Source organism: Anomaloglossus baeobatrachus, chromosome 2 (assembly GCF_048569485.1).
Source record: "Anomaloglossus baeobatrachus isolate aAnoBae1 chromosome 2, aAnoBae1.hap1, whole genome shotgun sequence".
Lineage (NCBI taxonomy): Eukaryota > Metazoa > Chordata > Amphibia > Anura > Aromobatidae > Anomaloglossus > Anomaloglossus baeobatrachus.
The window spans coordinates 656,909,062-656,929,419 of NC_134354.1; the positions used below are offsets into that span (position 1 = coordinate 656,909,062).

Consider the following 20,358-nt stretch of genomic DNA (forward strand, 5'->3'; position numbering starts at 1 on the left):
TCGCCAACTATTACCGCCAGTTTATTCCTCACTTCTCGGCTCTGACTGCTCCTCTTTCCGCCTTGACCAAGAAGGGGGCTAATCCAAAGGACTGGTCACCTGCGGCCGACGCCGCGTTTGGCTCTCTAAAGCGAGCCTTTGCCTCCTCTCCTGTACTCCACCGTCCAGAGTTAAACCGCCAGTTCACCTTGGAGGTGGATGCCTCCTCCTCGGGAGCCGGAGCAGTGCTCATGCAGAAGTCCTCCTCCGGGAAGATGGTGACTTGCGGTTTCTTCTCCAAGAGCTTCTCAGCGCCTGAACGCAACTACACCATCGGTGACTGAGAGCTATTGGCAGTCAAACTGGCTCTGGAGGAATGGCGCTATCTTCTGGAAGGAGCAGTGTACCCCGTCATTATTTACACGGACCACAAAAACCTGGAATACCCGCGGGCGGCTCAGCGACTGAACCCCCGGCAAGCCAGGTGGTCCTTGTTCTTTGCCTGGTTCGACTTCCAGCTCCATTTCCGACCCGCGAACAAGAATGTACGCGCTGATGCCTTGTCTAGGTCTTTCATGCCCATGGAGAAGGAGGAAGAGACATTCCAACCCATCATCTGTCCTAGTAAGATCATTCCGGTGGCTCCTGTCACCCTGGCCCAGATACCGCCTGGGAAGACCTATGTCTCTGAGACTGACAGGCAAAAAGTGTTACACTGGGGCCATGCCTCGAAAACAGCCGGTCATGCAGGTCAGAAGAGAACATGGAGTGCGATTGCACGTCATTACTGGTGGCCATCTCTTCGCACGGACGTCGCCTCTTTTGTCTCTGCCTGCTCCTCCTGTGCCAGGAACAAGACTCCCAAACACCTGCCATATGGCCGTCTTCTGCCTCTGCCCATACCCTCAGTTCCCTGGCAACACATAGCGATGGACTTTATTACGGACTTGCCATTGTCCTCCGGACACACAGTCATATGGGTCGTGGTGGATCGATTCTCTAAAATGGCCCATTTCGTTCCTATGGCTGGACTGCCCTCTGCCCAGGAACTCGCGGACGCCTATATACATCACATCTTCCGCTTGCATGGCTTTCCATCACACATAGTGTCCGACAGAGGAACTCAGTTCACCTCCCGCTTCTGGAGGGCTCTCTGTAAACATCTGGGAGTGACTCTGGACTTTTCTTCGGCCTACCATCCTCAGTCGAACGGCCAAGTGGAACGGGTCAATCAGATATTGACCTCTTTCTTACGTCACTACGTCAACGCCCATCATGACGATTGGTCTACGCTTCTTCCTTGGGCTGAATTCTCCCATAACCACCACGTCAGTGAGTCCTCCTCCAGTTCTCCCTTCCATGTTGTCTACGGACTTCAGCCGTCTGTCCCCTTGCCTGTATCCTCTTCCTCGGACATCCCTGCTGCTGATGCAGTACTCCGTGACTTTACAACCATTTGGGACTCAGTTAAGGCCTCCCTTGCACGTGCATCCCTGCGGATGAAGAGACACGCGGACAAGAGACGTCTGGATCCTCCGTGTTTCTCTCCGGGAGATCTCGTCTGGCTTGCTTCCAAATACATCCGACTGAAGATACCATCCTACAAGCTGGGACCTCGCTACATCGGACCATTTAAAGTCCTCGGCAAGATCAATGAGGTCTCCTACAAACTACAGCTCCCGGCCACGATGAGGATACCCAACTCCTTCCACGTGTCTCTGCTCAAGCCGGTTGTCCTTGGTCCCTTCTCCGCTGCCGCCAGTCCGGCTCCTCCTCCTATTGCTGAGGACGACATCTATGCAGTAAGGGATATCGTGGCCATGAAGACCGTACGAGGTCGACAGTTCTTCCTGGTGGACTGGGAAGGGTATGGTCCTGAGGATAGGTCCTGGGAGCCCAGGGAGAACGTGGGCACTCCTCTGATCCGTGCCTTCCTGTCCCGGTTGCGGGGAGGGGGGCGTGGGGGGGGGGTACTGTCACGCTCCCCGGGTCCTCTGCTCCGCTCCCCGGGTCCTCTGCTCCGCTCCCCGGCTCACCTGCCACGCTCCCCGCTCCCCAGCCTCCAGTGCCCGCGCTTCCCAGGCCTCCTGGTCCCCGCTCCCGGCGCCCGTCGGCTTCCCAGTCCCTGGCCGGCTCTGCTGCGTCCTCCTCTCAGCTTCCTTCCCTGGCTTCTGGCACCCGGGCCGCGCGCATGCGCATTAGGGCGCGCGCGCGGTCACTGACCCTTTCTTAAAGGGCCAGTGTCCACTGACAGGAAATGATGCATACAGGTACAGGGTATAAAGGGGGTTAATGTCCAAGGGAGCGGGGCCTGTTCTTCGTGTTTTCCCAAGCTAGGAGTCAGGTCTCCTTGTGTTCTGTGAGATACTTACCTCTCTGTCTTCTAGAGCCGATCCTGCATCGCCATCCGGTCCTGCTGTATCTCGAACCCCGAACGCTGCCCATCTGCCATCCTGACAGTCCGTACCATCTCGGTTCCCTGCGGTGACCCGTCATCTCGCTCCAACGGTTCCGGACCCCGCCTGACATCATCACGGCTTCCGAACCTGAGCTCCGTCACCCGGACCACCATCAGTGACCTCGTGGTCCCAGGGACTTCTCCATTGTGTTCCAGTGCACGGACTGTCCTGCTACCTAAAGTGCTCCGGCTACCGGACTCCTTTCCCTCATCGGGGAGTTCGGCCCAGTGGATCCACCTCCCGGGTCTGCCCGTCCATCTGGCTCTAACAGTAGAGGAGAGGAAGTGGAAGACACTAGAGACAGAGTGAGGGCCTAAAGACAAATGGAGGGGCTATAGACATAGGGAGGAGCTAGAGACACAGGGAATAGCTAGAGACAAAGGGAGGGGCTATATGGAGGAGTTAGAGACAGAAGGAGGGGCTAGAGACAATCAGAGGGGTTAGAGACAGAGAGAGTTGTTAAATACAGAGGGAGGAGCTAGAGACTAAGTGAGGAGCTAGAGACAGAGGGAAGACCTAGAAACAGAGGGAGGAGCTATATACAAAGGGAGGCGCTAGAGACAAAGGGAGTGGCTAGAGGGAGGGGTTAGAGACAAAGGGAGGGGCTAGAGACAATCAGAGTGGTTAGAGACAGAGGGATGGGTTAGATAGAGAGGGAGGAGCTAGAGACTAAGGGAGGAGCTAGAGACAAAGCGAGGTGCTATAAACAAAAGGAGGAGCTAGAGACAGAGGGAGGGGCTAAAGGGAGGAGGTAGAGACAATCAGAGGGGTCAGAGACAGAGAGAGGAGTTAGATGCAGAGAGAGGGGCTAGCTACAGAGGGAGGAGGTAGAGGCAGAGCTTTCTTGTCCACCTCCTGTCAACATAAAATCTCATCAGTAGCAACTGCCATCTCCTCTCAGTAATGTAAGAATCTGTCTTCACTGAGTAAAGATTTTACCTGTGAGTTTAAAAAAATGTATGAATGCAATTATGATAAACTGAGTTTGCATTTCTGTATCCAAAGTCTACGGAGCTTTTAGTCTCAGCTGTGCTACACTATACTGTATATATATATTTCTGTTTTGGCCATGTTTTTAGTATATCCTGTGTACCTACCGTATATTAGCTTCTGTCAAGAGCTCATGGTTAGAGATGGTGAATCAATTTGCAGGACCCGATTCAGCGGCTTCTCCTGTTATTTGTAAATGACGATCAGGAGGCCTGAGAATCTCCTCGCATCTGACAGAATCCCGACTCTTCTTCTGATTAGCCGACCTGGTGTGATGTCATCGTTGTGGCAAGACGGACACGTGATGTCATACCAGGCTGAGTAATCTAATGAAGAGCCACAGATGCTGGCAGGTAGGAGGTGTTTTGTAGGGCAATCATCCGTCAGCCACAGATCACTGATGGGCCGCTAGACTGAGTCCTGCAAATCAATTTGCACCCATCTTTACTCATATGCTGTTCTGGGGTTTCACTCTATTTCCATAGATAAGGACACTATAATGGGTTTTACTCACGGATAACTTGGTAATGATTGCTGTTCCATTGAAACGTCATTCCCTGGTGATGACTGATTTTCCTCAGTTTCATCTCTATGTACAAGAAAGAACCATAAATCATGGAGACTTAAGGAAATACTCAAGACTGTTCACTGTAACTGCATCATACACACACTACTGGTACTTATTCATTTTAGATATGAATCTTTTATAAATAGTAAGCAAAATAGAAGATGTAACAGTTTCTTATATTAGACATGATCTAACTGACTTAATTCACACTTACCCTAGAACTGTCACTACAATAGCAGTTTTCTTATAGCCAAAACTACAGCTTGAAACCTCTGTGGGATTGAAAAGAGCAGATATGAGAGGATATAACATGCATAAAAAAATCTATTTTATCAGATACATATGATGCTGTTTGTTAAAAATTGTATAAATGCAAAATAATTCATATAGAGATGTCACATAGTAGACATTTTTATTAACCTCAGCTCTAATCCACCGACTCACCAATCCAACCACCCACCCATATATCCAAAACCCACCCATCCATACATTCACTCGTCCATACATCTATCCAAAAATCACCCACCCATCTATACATACACCCACCCATACATCCACCCATCTATCCATACATTCACCCGTCCATACATCCATCCAAAAATCACCTACCCATCTATACATACACCCACCCATCCATCCATCCATCCATCCATACATTCACCCGTCCATACATCCATCCAAAAACCACCCACCAATCTATACATCCACCCACTCATCCAAAACCCACCCATCCATACATCCACCCATCCATAACATGCACCAGTCCATACATCCATCCAAAAACCACCCACCAATCTATACATCCACCCATCCATCCAAAACCCATCCATCCATACATCCACCCATCCATAACATGCACCAGTCCATACATCCATTCAAAAAACAACCACCCATCTATACATCCACCCATCCATCCACCCATCCATCTACCCATCCATTCATGCACCAATCCATACATCCATCCAAAAAACACCCACCCATCTATACATCCACCCATCCATACATCCACCCATCCTTCAATCTAAAACCCACTCATCCATACATCCACACATTCATCCAAAACACACCCATCCATACATCAACACATCCATCCAAAATACACCCATCCATCCAAAAGCCTCCCATCCATACATCCAACCATCCATCAACCTAAAACCCACCCATCCATACATCCACCCAAAGCCCACCCATCCATACATCCACCCATCCATACATCCATCCAAAAACCAATCTAAACTCCCCCATCCAAACACCCACCCATCAATCTAAAACCCACCAATCCATACATCCACCCATCCATCCAAAAACCACCAACCCATTTATAAATCCACCCACCCATCAATCCAAACCCAACCCATCCATACATCCACCCACCCATTCATCCTCAAACCCATCCATCCATCCATACATACAGTTAGGTCCAGAAATATTTGGACAGTGACACAATTTTCGCGAGTTGGGCTCTGCATGCCACCACATTGGATTTGAAATGAAACCTCTACAACAGAATTCAAGTGCAGATTGTAACGTTTAATTTGAAGGTTTGAACAAAAATATCTGATAGAGATTGTAGGAATTGTACACATTTCTTTACAAACACTCCACATTTTAGGAGGTCAAAAGTAATTGGACAAATAAACCAAACCCAAACAAAATATTTTTATTTTCAATATTTTGTTGCGAATCCTTTGGAGGCAATCACTGCCTTAAGTCTGGAACCCATGGACATCACCAAACGCTGGGTTTCCTCCTTCTTAATGCTTTGCCAGGCCTTTACAGCCGCAGCCTTCAGGTCTTGCTTGTTTGTGGGTCTTTCCGTCTTAAGTCTTGATTTGAGCAAGTGAAATGCATGCTCAATTGGGTTAAGATCTGGTGATTGACTTGGCCATTGCAGAATGTTCCACTTTTTTGCACTCATGAACTCCTGGGTAGCTTTGTCTGTATGCTTGGGGTCATTGTCCATCTGTACTATGAAGCGCCGTCCGATCAACTTTGCGGCATTTGGCTGAATCTGGGCTGAAAGTATATCCCGGTACACTTCAGAATTCATCCGGCTACTCTTGTCTGCTGTTATGTCATCAATAAACACAAGTGACCCAGTGCCATTGAAAGCCATGCATGCCCATGCCATCACGTTGCCTCCACCATGTTTTACAGAGGATGTGGTGTGCCTTGGATCATGTGCCGTTCCCTTTCTTCTCCAAACTTTTTTCTTCCCATCATTCTGGTACAGGTTGATCTTTGTCTCATCTGTCCATAGAATACTTTTCCAGAACTGAGCTGGCTTCATGAGGTGTTTTTCAGCAAATTTAACTCTGGCCTGTCTATTTTTGGAATTGATGAATGGTTTGCATCTAGATGTGAACCCTTTGTATTTACTTTCATGGAGTCTTCTCTTTACTGTTGACTTAGAGACAGATACACCTACTTCACTGAGAGTGTTCTGGACTTCAGTTGATGTTTGTGAACGGGTTCTTCTTCACCAAAGAAAGTATGCGGCGATCATCCACCACTGTTGTCATCCGTGGACGCCCAGGCCTGTTTGAGTTCCCAAGCTCACCAGTCAATTCCTTTTTTCTCAGAATGTACCCGACTGTTGATTTTGCTACTCCAAGCATGTCTGCTATCTCTCTGATGGATTTTTTCTTTTTTTTCAGCCTCAGGATGTTCTGCTTCACCTCAATTGAGAGTTCCTTAGACCGCATGTTGTCTGGTCACAGCAACAGCTTCCAAATGCAAAACCACACACCTGTAATCAACCCCAGACCTTTTAACTACTTCATTGATTACAGGTTAACGAGGGAGATGCCTTCAGAGTTAATTGCAGCCCTTAGAGTCCCTTGTCCAATTACTTTTGGTCCCTTGAAAAAGAGGAGGCTATGCATTACAGAGCTATGATTCCTAAACCCTTTCTCCGATTTGGATGTGAAAACTCTCATATTGCAGCTGGGAGTGTGCACTTTCAGCCCATATTATATATATAATTGTATTTCTGAACATGTTTTTGTAAACAGCTAAAATAACAAAACTTGTGTCACTCTCCAAATATTTCTGGCCCTGACTGTACATCTATACCCACCAGTCCATTCATCCAACCAACCATCCATCCAGATACATATGATATAATTTGTATACTTGTAAGCACAGTTTTGTTAGGGATTGTTAAGCCGGAGAATTAAGTGGCCAAGTCTTTATACGCCCCTGGTAATTAGCATTTGTTTTTATTTAATATGTTCTCTAATTATTACAAACATCTTCCTAATTAACCACAAACTGAAATAGGAAACAACACATCATTCGCTGCTGTAGTCTCGGTGCCAATCCATCTGCAGTGCATGGACACCTTTATTTATATGAGAGAGGGAAAGGCAGAGAATGAATTGGATTGGGATGGGTAAGATTTGGACCATTTTCTCTCTCACAGAATTCATCATAGGGCATGCACTTTATATCACGGTAGATTTCTCTTCTATTACCAGGGTGGCCAGATCCGGATCATTACCCATAGTTCCCTGAGACCTCTGGGGTCGCTGCTCAAGTTCTTTTGAACCCACGCGGATCCGGACTTTTACAGTCTGGGTCCGCCCATCACTAGTCTCTAAGGCCTTACTCACACATCATTTTTTTCTAGTATGAGAAAAAATGGGCTGTATTACATCAGTTTTGATCAGTGTGTCCTTTTTTACCCTTCCTATGCAAAATAAAAACCCCAAACATATTAATAGTTTTCAAGATTTTCTCCTACCCGCGAAATAGTAAAAAAAACACAGACAGCACTCAAATTACATATCGATGGCATCTGAGTGTTATCCATTTTTTACAGACCCATTGACGTGAATGGGTGAGTTTGATCCTTAAAAAACATGTCTCCATTATTTTTGTTGGGGGATAATCGGTCCTAGAAAAAAACAAACAAGTGAACATGCCCCTAGACTATAACTGGTAAATAAAAACATAGTTAAAAGTCATACATGACAATCAGACTTCTGAATGAGACTTAGGGGTACTTTGCACACTACGACATCGCAGGTGTGATGTCGGTGGGGAATATCGAAAGTAACGCACATCCGGCGTCGCTGTCGATATCGGAGTGTGTAAATCGTTTTTGATACGATTAACGAGCGCAAAAGCGTCGAAATCGTATCATCGGTGTAGCGTCGGTCATTTCCATAATTTCGGAAAGACCGATGTTACGATGTTGTTCCTTGTTCCTGCGGCAGCACACATCGCTGTGTGTGAAGCCAAAGGAGAGAGGAACATCTTCTACCTGCGTCCTGCGGCTCACGCCGGCTCTGCGGAAGGAAGGAGGTGGGCGGGATGTCTACTTCCCGCTCATCTCCGCCCCTCTGCTTCTATTGGCCGCCTTGCGTGTGACGTCGCTGTGACGCCGCCTGACCCATCCCCTTAGGAAGGAGGCGGGTCGCCGGCCAGAGCGACGTCACAGGGCAGGTAAGTCCATGTGAAGCTGCCGTAGCGATAATGTTCGCTACGGCAGCTATCACAAGATATCGCAGCTGCGACGTGGGTGGGGACTATCGCGCTCGGCATCACAAGTATCGGCTTGCGATGTCATAGTGTGCAAAGTACCCCTTAAAGTCCTTCTCATGTCCAAAACTGCTATTTACAAGTACATATAGGGTTAATATGGAGGTAAGTAATATTAAAAACATGCCTGGCCATCTTATTGGAAGTGTAGCTACAGGGAGAAAATTAAATTATATCCCTGTAGCCTATAATTTTCAGTCAGGCATGGTGCAACAAGCTGTTATGCTATGTCCAAACTTTCCGTTTCCACCTGCATTTCAGCTGCTTTTTAGGTCCGTTTTGAACTGCAGCATTTTCATGCCAAAATGCATGCGTTTTGATTTTCCAGCAAAGTCTATGGAATATGTGGATTTCTTGTCCGCACTTTGCGTTTCCAAACACAGCGTTTAATTTTTGGGCAAAAACTCTGCGTTCAAAGAAGCAGCATGTCAATTGTTTTTGCCATTTGGGCTGCGTTTTGGTAACATTGAAGTCAATGAGAAGTAGCAAAAAGCAAGAAATATCAAAATTTCAGCATTTTACCTGCTTTTTTGCTGCAGAAACGATGTGTTTTGGACTTCATAAACGCATGCTTTTCTGACATCAAAATAATGGAATTATATTTCCTTTTACACACTCATAGTCCGACAATTAAATTTAAGAAAAATATAAATTTATTGATATTTTATCCATATTTAGTAAAAAAACGCTATAATTATATTAAATATCACTGTTTTCATAAGGATTTAATAAATTATGTGTATTCTTTTTTTCACCTTTTTTCATAGTGTTTGTATGTTAAAACTTTATTTAGTAGTGTATTTGTAATCAAAACGCATCTAAGTTTGAGCAATGGAAAAGCATGTAAAACGCGCTAAAAACGCTGCAAAAAAGCGGTAAATACACACGCGTTTTTATCGCGTTTTGATGGTCAAAAGCAACTTTGGCAAAAGCAATTTGTGCCAGAACATGCGTTATGAACTGCAACTAGGACAGCGCAAAGTGCGGACATAGCCTTAGGATATGTTAACACTGGGATTTTTCAAGAGTGTTTAGAGCAGAAACTCTCCAATCAAAACTTCTCTATTTGAACTCCTTGTGGTTTTAGAAATGTTCTGCTCAGTGTGAATATAGCCTTAGGCTATGTGCCCACGTTGCGTTTTTTCATGCGTTTCTGCAGCGTTTTGAACTGCACCTTTTTAGTGTCAAAATGCATGCGTTTTGATTTCCCAGCAAAGTCTATGAGAAACAGGGATTTCTTGTGCCCACCATGCTGTTAAAAACGCTGTGTTTAATTTGCATAAATTTGGGTCAAAAACTCAGCGTTTAAAGAAGCAACATGTAATTGTTTTTGCCATTCGAGGTGCGTTTTGCTAACATTGAAGTCAATGAGAAAAGGCAAAAACCAAGAAACATCAAAATTCCTGCGTTTTACCTGCTTTTTAGGTGCAGAAAACATGCGTTTTGGACTACCTAAACGCATGCTTTTTGCACATCAAAATAATGATTTCATATGTTCCTTTACACACACACATAGTCCGACAATTAAAACATAGAAAAATATCTATTTATTGCTATTTTTGTGATAAATATCATATTACCGCTAAGATTTTAATATATATATATCTATTTCCATTATTTATCTAAAAAATCTAGATTTGATTCTTTTTTTTTCCCTTTTTTCATTTTGTTTGACTATTTAAACTTTATTTAGCAGTGACTTTATGTTCAAAAGGCATCTGTCAAAACGCAATGGAAAAGTAGGTAAAAAGCTCTAAAAACGCAGTAAATAAGCATGCGTTTTTAGCGCTAATTTGTGGTCAAAAGCAACTTTAGCTAAATCAATTACTGCCAGAGGATGCGTTTAGAAATGCAAGGACCTCAACGCAACGTGGACACATAGCCTTACAGTCACGGCTCACTATACTACACTGACACTGTGACTTAAATTGAGCGTTTACAGCGAGGATATAACATTTTTTTCCCCCTGTAGCTGCTCTTCCAGTTTTGCAGGTAGGCAACATTATAACGCTATTGCACAGTTTTCTGTAAGGCTATGCTCACATGTTGATCTGTGTTGCATGTCAACAAACTTTATTAGCCTTATTGTCACCACATGTCAACCACAATGACTAAAGCACAACCTAAGGCCAGGTGAAAACGTTGAGTATTTGGTGAGTTTCTTACCTCAGTATTTGTGGCCAAAACCAGGAGTGAAACAATCATAGGAAAAGTATAATAGAAATTCTGCATTTTTTACCCACTCCTGCTTTTGGTTTACAAATACTGAAGTAAAAGCTCACTGTGTGCACATGGCCTAAGGCCTCCTTCACACATCAGTATTTTTGATCAATATTTCATCAGTATTTGTGTATCAAAACCAAGAGTGTCTCCAAAACACAGTACAGGTGTCAATCTCTCAATTCTAGCTTTTATCGGTAAGGCAGGTGTCCCACTTGCGAGTGCCTTGCGTGTATCTCGCGCGAGTCTCGCATTGCATCACCCGGCATGGACTCACACTCTCCTCACAGGAGCGGGTCGGTTGCATGTATCTCTATGCAACCGACCCACTCCTGTGAGGAGAGTGTGAGTCCGTGCCGGGTGATGCAACATGAGACTCACGCGAGATACACGCAAGGCACTCGCAAGTGTGACACAGGCCTTAGTTCCACTCCTTGATTTGGCTTACAAATACTGATGCAAAACTACTGATATGTGAGTGAGGCCAAATCTGCAGACTCTTTGTAGTACTAACTAAGGCTGGTTTCACATCAGTGGTATTCTGCCGCACTGCTGGATCCGGCACAAATGGAGTACAGTTCAATACAGTCACAGGCATCGCGGCAAGCTCCGGTGACATGCTGTCACTTGCTCCGGTCACGTGACCGCATGTGATTGGAGCTTGCCGCGATACCTGTGAACTTTATTGAACTGTACTGCATTTGTGCCGGATCCGGCAGTGCGGCAGAATACCGCTGATGTGAAACCAGCCTTAGTGATATTTGCTATTAGGTGACCATTGCTGTATTCTTGTGAATTGTAGTCCTTGAAATAAATCAGTAGCACAACAAAATAGTTTCACTGTAGCCCTGGATATAAGGTGGCAGTGGATGTTGATATGGCTGACTCTGCTGCTGAGGATATACTGTCTAACAACTAGATTCATGTAGATGATGTCAGGTAACACATCCCTTTCAATTAGCTGGTATCTGACCTTAAATTATTGAAATGATAAATTATTTCTTTATGGATGCTTCCGTATACTGTAGACTTTCCTGGTGCTGTAACCCATATTCTGATGAAAAGGATTATTTCCTGGAAATTTCTCCTAAATAATTCTTTATAATAATTGATAGTTAAAATGACTGAAAGGGTCATGTACTTTTATAGTATTTTTCAAAGGCATTATCTTTTCTTCCTTTCTTGTACAGATACGTCAGCTGTTTCAAATCTTTCACCCGGTCACCCAAAGACAAGATCTGAAGATCTTTAGCACCAAAGGGTTGAATATTTTGAATCTGCCCAGAACCTGAAAAAAAGTAAGATAAGAATATGTAATTGTACACATTATAGGGTCAGGTTAAAATGAACGTATGAAAACTGTTCCGATATTTATTTAGAAAACTGACATTTTTCATCCATATTGTCATCAGTATTCCATCCATGTGTCTGCTTTTTCCATTGCTGATTGCTGGGAGCATGTGTATAGAAGTTCATCTGTGGGCGGAGCTAGTGCGCTGTGCACTCTTGTCCCACAGATGAAGAGGAGCCATAGCACCAGGCAGCATCACCAGGCCCAGCGCTGTATGTGCCCCGTACTTGCCCCCCTAGCTGTATGGGCCCCCCAGAGCTGTTTGTGCCCCCACCCCCAAGCTGTATGTGCGCAGAGAGCTGTATGGATCCCCCTCAGAGCTGTTTGTGCCCCCCCTAAGAGATGCATGTGTCCCCACCCCCTGAGCTGAATGAGCCACCCCCAAAGCAGTATGGGCCCCCAAGAGCTGTATGAGTCAACCCCCAGAGTAGTATGGGCTCGCCAGAGCTATATTAGCAACCCCCCCAGAGCAGTATGGGCCCCCAGAGCTTTATGAGCCACTCCCCAGAGCAGTATGGGCCCCACAGAGCAGTATGGGCCCCCAGAGCTTTATGAGCCACTCCCCAGAGCAGTATGGACCCCCCAGAGCAGTACAGGCTCCCCAGAGCTGTATGAGCGACCCCCCCCCCCAGAGCAGTATGGGCTCCCCAGAGCTGTATGAGCGACCCCTCACAGCAGTATGGACCACCCATAGCTTTATGTGCCCCCCTCACAGCTATATGAACCCCCTTCAGAGCTGTATGAGGCACCCCCCTAGAGCTGTATGCCCCCCCCCCCAGAGCTGTATGGGCCACCCACCAGAGCAGTATGGGCTCCCAGAGCTGTATGGGCACCCACCTTAGTAATGTGAATGTACAGCAGTAATGTGCATGTTCCCCCAGTAACATCTATGCCCCCCAGTAATGTCTATGCCTCCCAATAATGTGTATGCCTACCAATAATTTGTATGCTCCCCTCAGTAATGTGTATGCTAACCAGTAATGTGTATGTCCCTCAGTAAAATGTACGCCACCAGCCCCTCCTGTGATGTATATAGTGTTGTACCCAGCCTCTCCTGTGATGTATATCCTGTGTGATGTATATACTGAAGCCCCCAGCCTCACCTCCCCTGGGATGTATATACTGTAGCCCCCAGCCCCTCCTGTGATGTATATACTGTAGCTGCAGCCCCTCCTGTCATGTATATACTGTAGCCCCCAGTCCTTCCTGTGATATATATATACTGTAGCCCCCAGGCTCTTTTGTGATGTATGTACCTTAGTCCCCAGCCCCTCCTGTCATGTATATACTGTAGCTCCCAGCCCCTCCTGTTATGGATATACTGTAGCCCTCAGCCCCTCCTGTGATGTATATACAGTAGCCCCCAGCCCCTCCTGTGATGTATAGACTATAGCCACCAGCCCCTCCTGTAATGTATATAGCAGCTCACTGAGCACTCATAGTCTCACCATCACTCATAGATAGGGGGAGTGATGGTGCAGATTTTAACTCGCATAGCACACATCCATATAATACGCTCATCTGAACAAGATCTAAGTCGCACAGACAATGGATGTTGTAAAGTGTGAATTTTTGGTATTTTTGTATCTAGTCTTCATTTGTAGTTTCTGAGATATAGGGTTCACTCTCACTGCCATATAACATCTGATGATTCTCTCGTGCAAGAGCATCCAATGCGATATGCTAAGTAATGACACTCTGCTGCAAGCGTGATCCGAGAGTCATTCATTGTGATCCAATTCTCTTCCATAGGAAAATCGGATCACAGGTGCAGAGAAGATGGAGAGATTAATTTTGCGACTTTTCAAAGCTTTTTATGGCAGAATTCTGAGTGACGGGAAAGCTTTGTTGAATTGGGCCCATAGAGCTGATTTAGTGCTTCAAGGATCGCAGAGTCAGACCCCATCAATCATAAAGTCAACAAGGGAATAACAATAACAATATTTTCTTTTGAGTGAGCCCTGAAGGGAAAATAATGGTGACATGCCCTATTGGATAGCGCATCACAAAGATACTTTCTCCTTCAGGCAATGCAAGAATACTTTTACAATACAGTGCCGTACAAAAACTATATATTGGACTGTTATCATATATTGGTTATATAAAAGGCTGTAAAAGTATTTCTTTTTGTCTTTACATGTGTTACTTTACCATAAGGTTAAGTGCCCATGATGAGTTTTTGGTGAGTTTTTGAGACCCGCAACACACATCCGTTTTTTTTGTACGTGTGTGGTACGTATTTGCACGTACCGGAGACACGGAGACCCATGTTATTCAATAGTAGATGGCACACACACGTAAAATCACACGGAACGTGTGGCCGCGTGGTAAGTACGTGTGCGCGCTTTTCTACACGGACGACATGTCCGTTTTTGGTCGGCAGCACGCAGGCACGGATCCGCTTTAGTCTATGGGTCCGTGCCTGCACGGACCGCACACGGAGTATGTCCGTGTTCAACACGTATCGTCCGTGTCCGTTTTTCATCACAAAATCTGAAACACTTGTTACCAATCTATCAGGTCATTTGACAGCAAACAACAACACCAGGATCTCATGGTGAATGATTAAAATCGTTAATTGGGTAAGAATGCAGGCCTTTAAAAACGGACAGCACACGGACAGCACACGTACCTATTTTATGTCAAAACGGACATTCCACACGCACATACGGCTCGCATACGCCATCACACGGATGCCATACGTACCGGAGAAACGCCCCTAAAAAACGGAACACGGACCCGAAAAACAGACCGTGAGACACGTATGTTTTTTTTGCGGAAGTGTGTTTTAGGCCTGATGCTGTGTATTTTCACTACTGCAAAAAACGCAGTGTCTTACAGTTCCAGCAAAATGGATGGTGCTTTTTTCCGCAGTGTAAACTGATCTGCGGTGCGCGTTTAAAATCCGCAACATGTCAATGTCCCTTGTGGGTATGCTGAGTCTTATGTGCAGATCTTCCCTATGGACTTGCACATGCGTTTTTAGTTATTTTCTGCTGTGAAGCCCCTCAAATAATGCATGTAATGTGCACATTACTGTATCAATGAGTTTTGGCAAAGTCAGATACGAGGAAGTGTCATAAACAGAGGAGCTTTAATAAAACATAACAAGAAAAGACAAAAAAGCAGCATCAAAAATCTGATAAAATTGTAAGTAAAAAATGCACTCAAACATGCAATAAAAAATACAAGTAACCTAATTTAGGTAATAAGGGCAGAAATACTGCAGAAAGTCAGCAACACCAAAAACTCACTAAATATTTGTTGTATGAACGTAGCCTACAAAGCATTCTTAAGTGGGCTTTACACGCTACGAAATCGTTAATGAATTATCGTCGGGGTCACAGTGTTTCTGACGCACATCCGGCGTCATTAACGATATCGCAGTGTGTGACACTTATGGAGCGACCATAAACGATCGCAAAAGAGGTCAAAATTGTTTGCCGCGGAGAGGTCATCCTGAAACAAAAAATCGTTTTCTGTTTATTAGCGATGTTGTTCGTTGTTCTTGCAGCATCACACATCATTGTGTGTGACACCGCAGGAGCAACGAACCTCTCCTTACCTGCGTCCACCGGCAATGCGGAAGGAAGGAGGTGGGCGGGATGTTACGTCGCTGTGATGCCGCACGAACCACCCCCTTAGAAAGGAGGCGAATCGTTGGCCAGAGCGACGTCGCAGGGCAGGTAAGTGCGTGTGACAGGGGTAAGCGAGGTTGTGCGCCACGGGCAGCGATTTGCCTGTGTTGCACAACCGACAGGGGCAGATACGATCGCTTGCAATCTCGCTAGTGAGATTGCAGCGTGTAAAGCCCGCTTTACTCTTTTAGCTATATCACGAATTCACTACTTATTAAAGAGGACAAGCCATTTGCCATAATCATGTATGTTTTTTTATCTGGTCTAAATATCACTGTTCGCCTCAATCTTTTCTTCATTGTTTTTCTTTTGTCGCTACACCTCTTTGTTCCTGAGATATGGCACACACTACCCTTAGGTGGGCTTTGCACGTTGCGACATCGCAAGCCGATGCTGCGATGTCGAACGCGATAGTCCCCGCCCCCATCGCAGGTACGATATCGTGTGATAGCTGGCGTAGCAAAAATTATCACTATGCCAGCTTCACATGCACTCACCTGCCCTGTGACCGTCGCTCTGGCCGGCGACCCGCCTCCTTCCTAAGGGGGCGGGTCGTGCGGCGTCATAGCAACGTCACACGGCAGGCGGCCAATAGCGGTGGAGGGACGGAGATGAGCAGGATGTAAACATCCCGCCCACCTCCGTCCTTCCGCATAGCCGCCGCCGGCAGGTAAGGAGATATTCCTCGCTCCTGCGGCTTCATACACAGCGATGTGTGCTGCTGCAAGAACGAGGAACAACATCGTACCTGTCGCGGCACCGGCATTATGGAAATGTCGGTGAATGCAACGATGATACGATAACGACGTTTTTGCGCTCGTTCATCGTATCATCTAGCATTTACACAGTACGATGTCGAAAGTGACGCCGGATGTGCGTCACTTTCGATTTGACCAGACCGACATCGCACGTGCAAAGCCGCCCTTACCCTGTATGTAAATCTAGTCTTGTTAGTCAAGAAGGTGTGATCATCAATTCTTCTGTGAGGAAGATGCCTCTTTGGCAAACAAGGCAAGCAAAGCTAGTTTAATGGGAAGAGGGGGTCATATCTCAGGCATGGACAGGGAAAAAAAAAACAATACCACATTCAAGTGAACAACACCATTTACAACAGGTTAAAAAAAATTGCATACTGTATTTATGGGAAGTGATAGGTTCTCTTTAAAGCAAACCTGTCATGTCAAAAAACACTGTTAACCTGAAGTATGAGGTTAATCTGCAGGTTAACAGTGTTCTCAAGCCATGTGGCTGCTGCACTGAGTGCCCCACTGTTGGGAGGAAATTAGCTTTTTTCCTCTGGGCAGCCTCGGGTTTTCAGTCACTGCTCAGGACATAGTGAGTATAATGCTTGCGGACAGTTAACGGGACCTAACAACTAACTAGCTAACTGACTAACTGAATGTGTTGTGCAGGCACCTCCCCTAATGGGAGGGTGTCTTAAATACATAGTGCCATTTCCTGTAAATGGCACACAGGCTCTTTAAGAGGAGGGCTGGTGTGTGTGCGCACCTCTTAGGTGCACTCCCGGAAACCCTGTATGGCATGTACAGGGCCTGGGAGGAGAAGGAGGCAGCAGCACACGTGGATGGTTGGGGGAGGATGCGATTTAGCTGGGGCAGTGAGTAAAGTGGTATCTCTGCAGAGACACCGGCGCTACAGAGAGTGTTGCCTATAATCACAACCCGGCACTGACTGACAGCCTGCTCTGTGTTCCATCAGTACTGAGCGGCTGTCAGTCAGCATCACAAAAGCATCAGGACGTTTGCTGCATTGTCTATCAGACATATAACAGTTCTTCTTAGTATATAACCTGTCCTCAGGCTGTGGAGACCCATGAGAAGCAAAAGTGATAAGAGCGGCTGTAGGGTCAATATTCTACTGAGCGAGTCTCGAGAGGAGAGCAGTGCGGTGAGATTAGCTACATGAGAGATACAGCCTGAAGCTCCTCAGTTTATCTGTGTAATCCAAGGAATATGTAGGGAAGCTACGAATATTACAGTTACGCTGTGAAGAAGCAAGCATTCCTGACAGGGGGATTCATCCAAGCAGAGCAAAGATGGTGGAATGACATTACAAACCTGCGCACTAGACATCAGTGGTGCACCCCTTTAAGCATTCATTTAGTGTACTATGTTATTACAAAAATGATGAAAATGAATTTACCATCCTCTCCACGAATGACATGTGCAATTGTGATGCCACCAATTTCTGAGTCACTAAAGCGTAAGAGAAAGGTACCACTCGGCTCAACGCTGAGAAGCTTGTGTACATACTGCTTACTGACAAATCCCATTATTAACCTAGAACAAAAAGAAATGAATGGCAAAATGTTAGTCATATTCAGTAAATACAAGATATGAGTGTTCCCTCTTCATTGGAAACACGTTTTATTGTAACATAGCTGGCCTGCTTGGCAGAAGATAAGACGTCCTCGTACTGTATTTAAGTCAAATGTCAATGACTGTATTATTTGGATACTAACTGGTAGCTTGCTTTTTATGTTCTGATCCGGCTTTGATTTGAGTACTTTTAAAGAGGATAACTATTATTTTTTTTTACAATATGCCTAAAAAATAACACGCAGTTAGTTGCTAGCGACTATAACTGCCTATTGTATCCGGTGCCGGCTCAGAGCGGTCACTGACCGGTCCGGCCGGTGAAGCAGTAGCTCCATGTCAGCAAAGCAGCTCTTCTGGGTCATGACTGCTGGGGTCATGCTGACTGACTGCTGGTTTCTGGCAGTTAGGCACCGAAAGTTGGCTGTCAGTCACCGTGACGTCAGCAGTCAACAGTGCAGAGCGAAAAACAAGCCGATATCTGCAGAAGGCGATGAATCACCAACAGGAGCAGTCAGTGCTGGCACAGAAGACCGTCACTGGGCGCTAATGACCTGCCTGTTAGTGCACATTGTAAAAAAAGAAAAAGTCCCGGACAACCTCTTTAAGGATTCCCCTTCAACTCCCAATCTGGTTTTAGACTTTGCACTACAACTTAACAATAGTACGGTATTACAAATTCCATGCATAATTAATTCATTGTTGAATAATACAGCAATATAACTTGGAATTTTTCGCGTGACTCGAGCTTGTAATCAGTAGTGAATTTTTAAATAGTGTGTTATAAAACAAGGGTGCTTTAAATGCATCAAAATATTTAATGATAAATTGAACATTTATGAGGTGTCTTTTGGTCTTTACAGGAAAATTTAGGCAAGGTCAAGGATGTCTTATGAAATGGGCTGAGATCTTTATTTAATCATAAATAAATAAATAGCAAAAAAATAGATAAGTAACATCCAAGACACCAATAAAAGTTTACAACTTTAACAGGGAGAAGCATAGAGTTATTTAAACAGGAGTCAGATACAATGATATGGCCGGCTTCAGAGCAGCACTTACAAGCTTTATTGGAAATATCTTGGATTACTGTGCTCCCTGTTTAGGAGATCTAGGCAATGAATAGTAAATTATAAAACTAAAACTCCATCCATTCTTCATATATTGCCCGAACTTCCATTTACGTTCTTAAGATTTTGTTTACACTTTACATGATTTAACTTTTAAATTAAATATGTATTTCAAATTGTTTTTAAACAGCCATACATTTTAAAGAAGGCCTCCCATGAAGTTTTTTTTCCCATTAAACCTGTGTATGTGTACTGTAATATGTGTTAAAGGGAACCAATCACCAGGATTTTCGTATATAAGCTAAAGCCAGTGCTATGCCTGCACTAGCAGGCTGATTCTATACATACCTGTAGTGGTCAGCTCGGATGTTTAGGTTTTGAAATCAAAGAAAGTAAAGTTTATAAAATCGGCAGATTCTTGAGTGACAGCAGCTGAGGAGCAAATAATATCTGGGAGGCGTATGCACAGTTATCCCCTCCCCCTGTTAGAATTAGCATAATTATTATACAATCGATGTAACCTTTCTCTTCAAGGACCTGTGGGGAGGTCATACCCATGTGACCAGAAGGGGCGGGGAAGAGTTACATCGATTGTATAATACTTATGCTAATTCTAACGGGGGGTAACTATGCATACCCCTCCCAGATATTATCTGATCCTCAGCTGCTGTCACTCAAGAAGCTGATGATTTTATAAACTTTACTTTCTTGGGTTTCAAAACCTAAACATCTGAGCTGACCACTACAGGCATGTATAGAATCAGCCTGATAGTGCTAGTATAGTACTGGCTTTAGCTTATATACGAACATCCTGGTGATTGGCTCCCTTCAAAATACTCATATAATGCCACCTTCTCCAAGATCTAGCACAGTTATGTTCCTCCTTTCAGTGACGTCACCGCTCTCCAGATTATCACTCTGTGCTCCGTGCATGAGCCAGAAGTCTCTTTTAACAAAGTGAAAAGAAGGAAAAATAGGTGGCACTCACCATCCCATAAAAAAACCCTTTTTTATTCACAATCCTGTAAAAACATGAATGCAGGTCGTAGCGGGCAGGCGGCGTTGTGAATGATGGCAGTTTTGCCCATGGGTGCGCTTCATCAGGTACTACTACTGAAGTGCGCCTGTTTACGAAACAGCCATTGTCCGCAACGCATCCTGCCTGCTTGCCCCTGCATCCATGTTTTTACAGGATTGTAAAT

The 20,358-nt window shown here is 45.1% G+C and overlaps 1 protein-coding gene across 5 annotated transcripts in view; it reads right to left on the reverse strand.

Moving 5' to 3' along the window:
* STAT6 (signal transducer and activator of transcription 6) overlaps positions 1 to 20,358 on the reverse strand; it is a 311,161-nt gene that overhangs the window by 37,935 nt on the left and 252,868 nt on the right. For all 5 annotated transcript variants that reach the window (XM_075337059.1, XM_075337060.1, XM_075337056.1 and 2 more), the window contains 4 exons: positions 17,914 to 18,050; positions 11,903 to 12,049; positions 4,211 to 4,268; positions 3,943 to 4,017 (listed from right to left, as the gene is read on the reverse strand). In XM_075337059.1, coding sequence (XP_075193174.1) covers positions 3,943 to 4,017; positions 4,211 to 4,268; positions 11,903 to 12,049; positions 17,914 to 18,050 — 417 coding nt within the window. The remainder of the gene's footprint in view (positions 1 to 3,942; positions 4,018 to 4,210; positions 4,269 to 11,902; positions 12,050 to 17,913; positions 18,051 to 20,358) is intronic.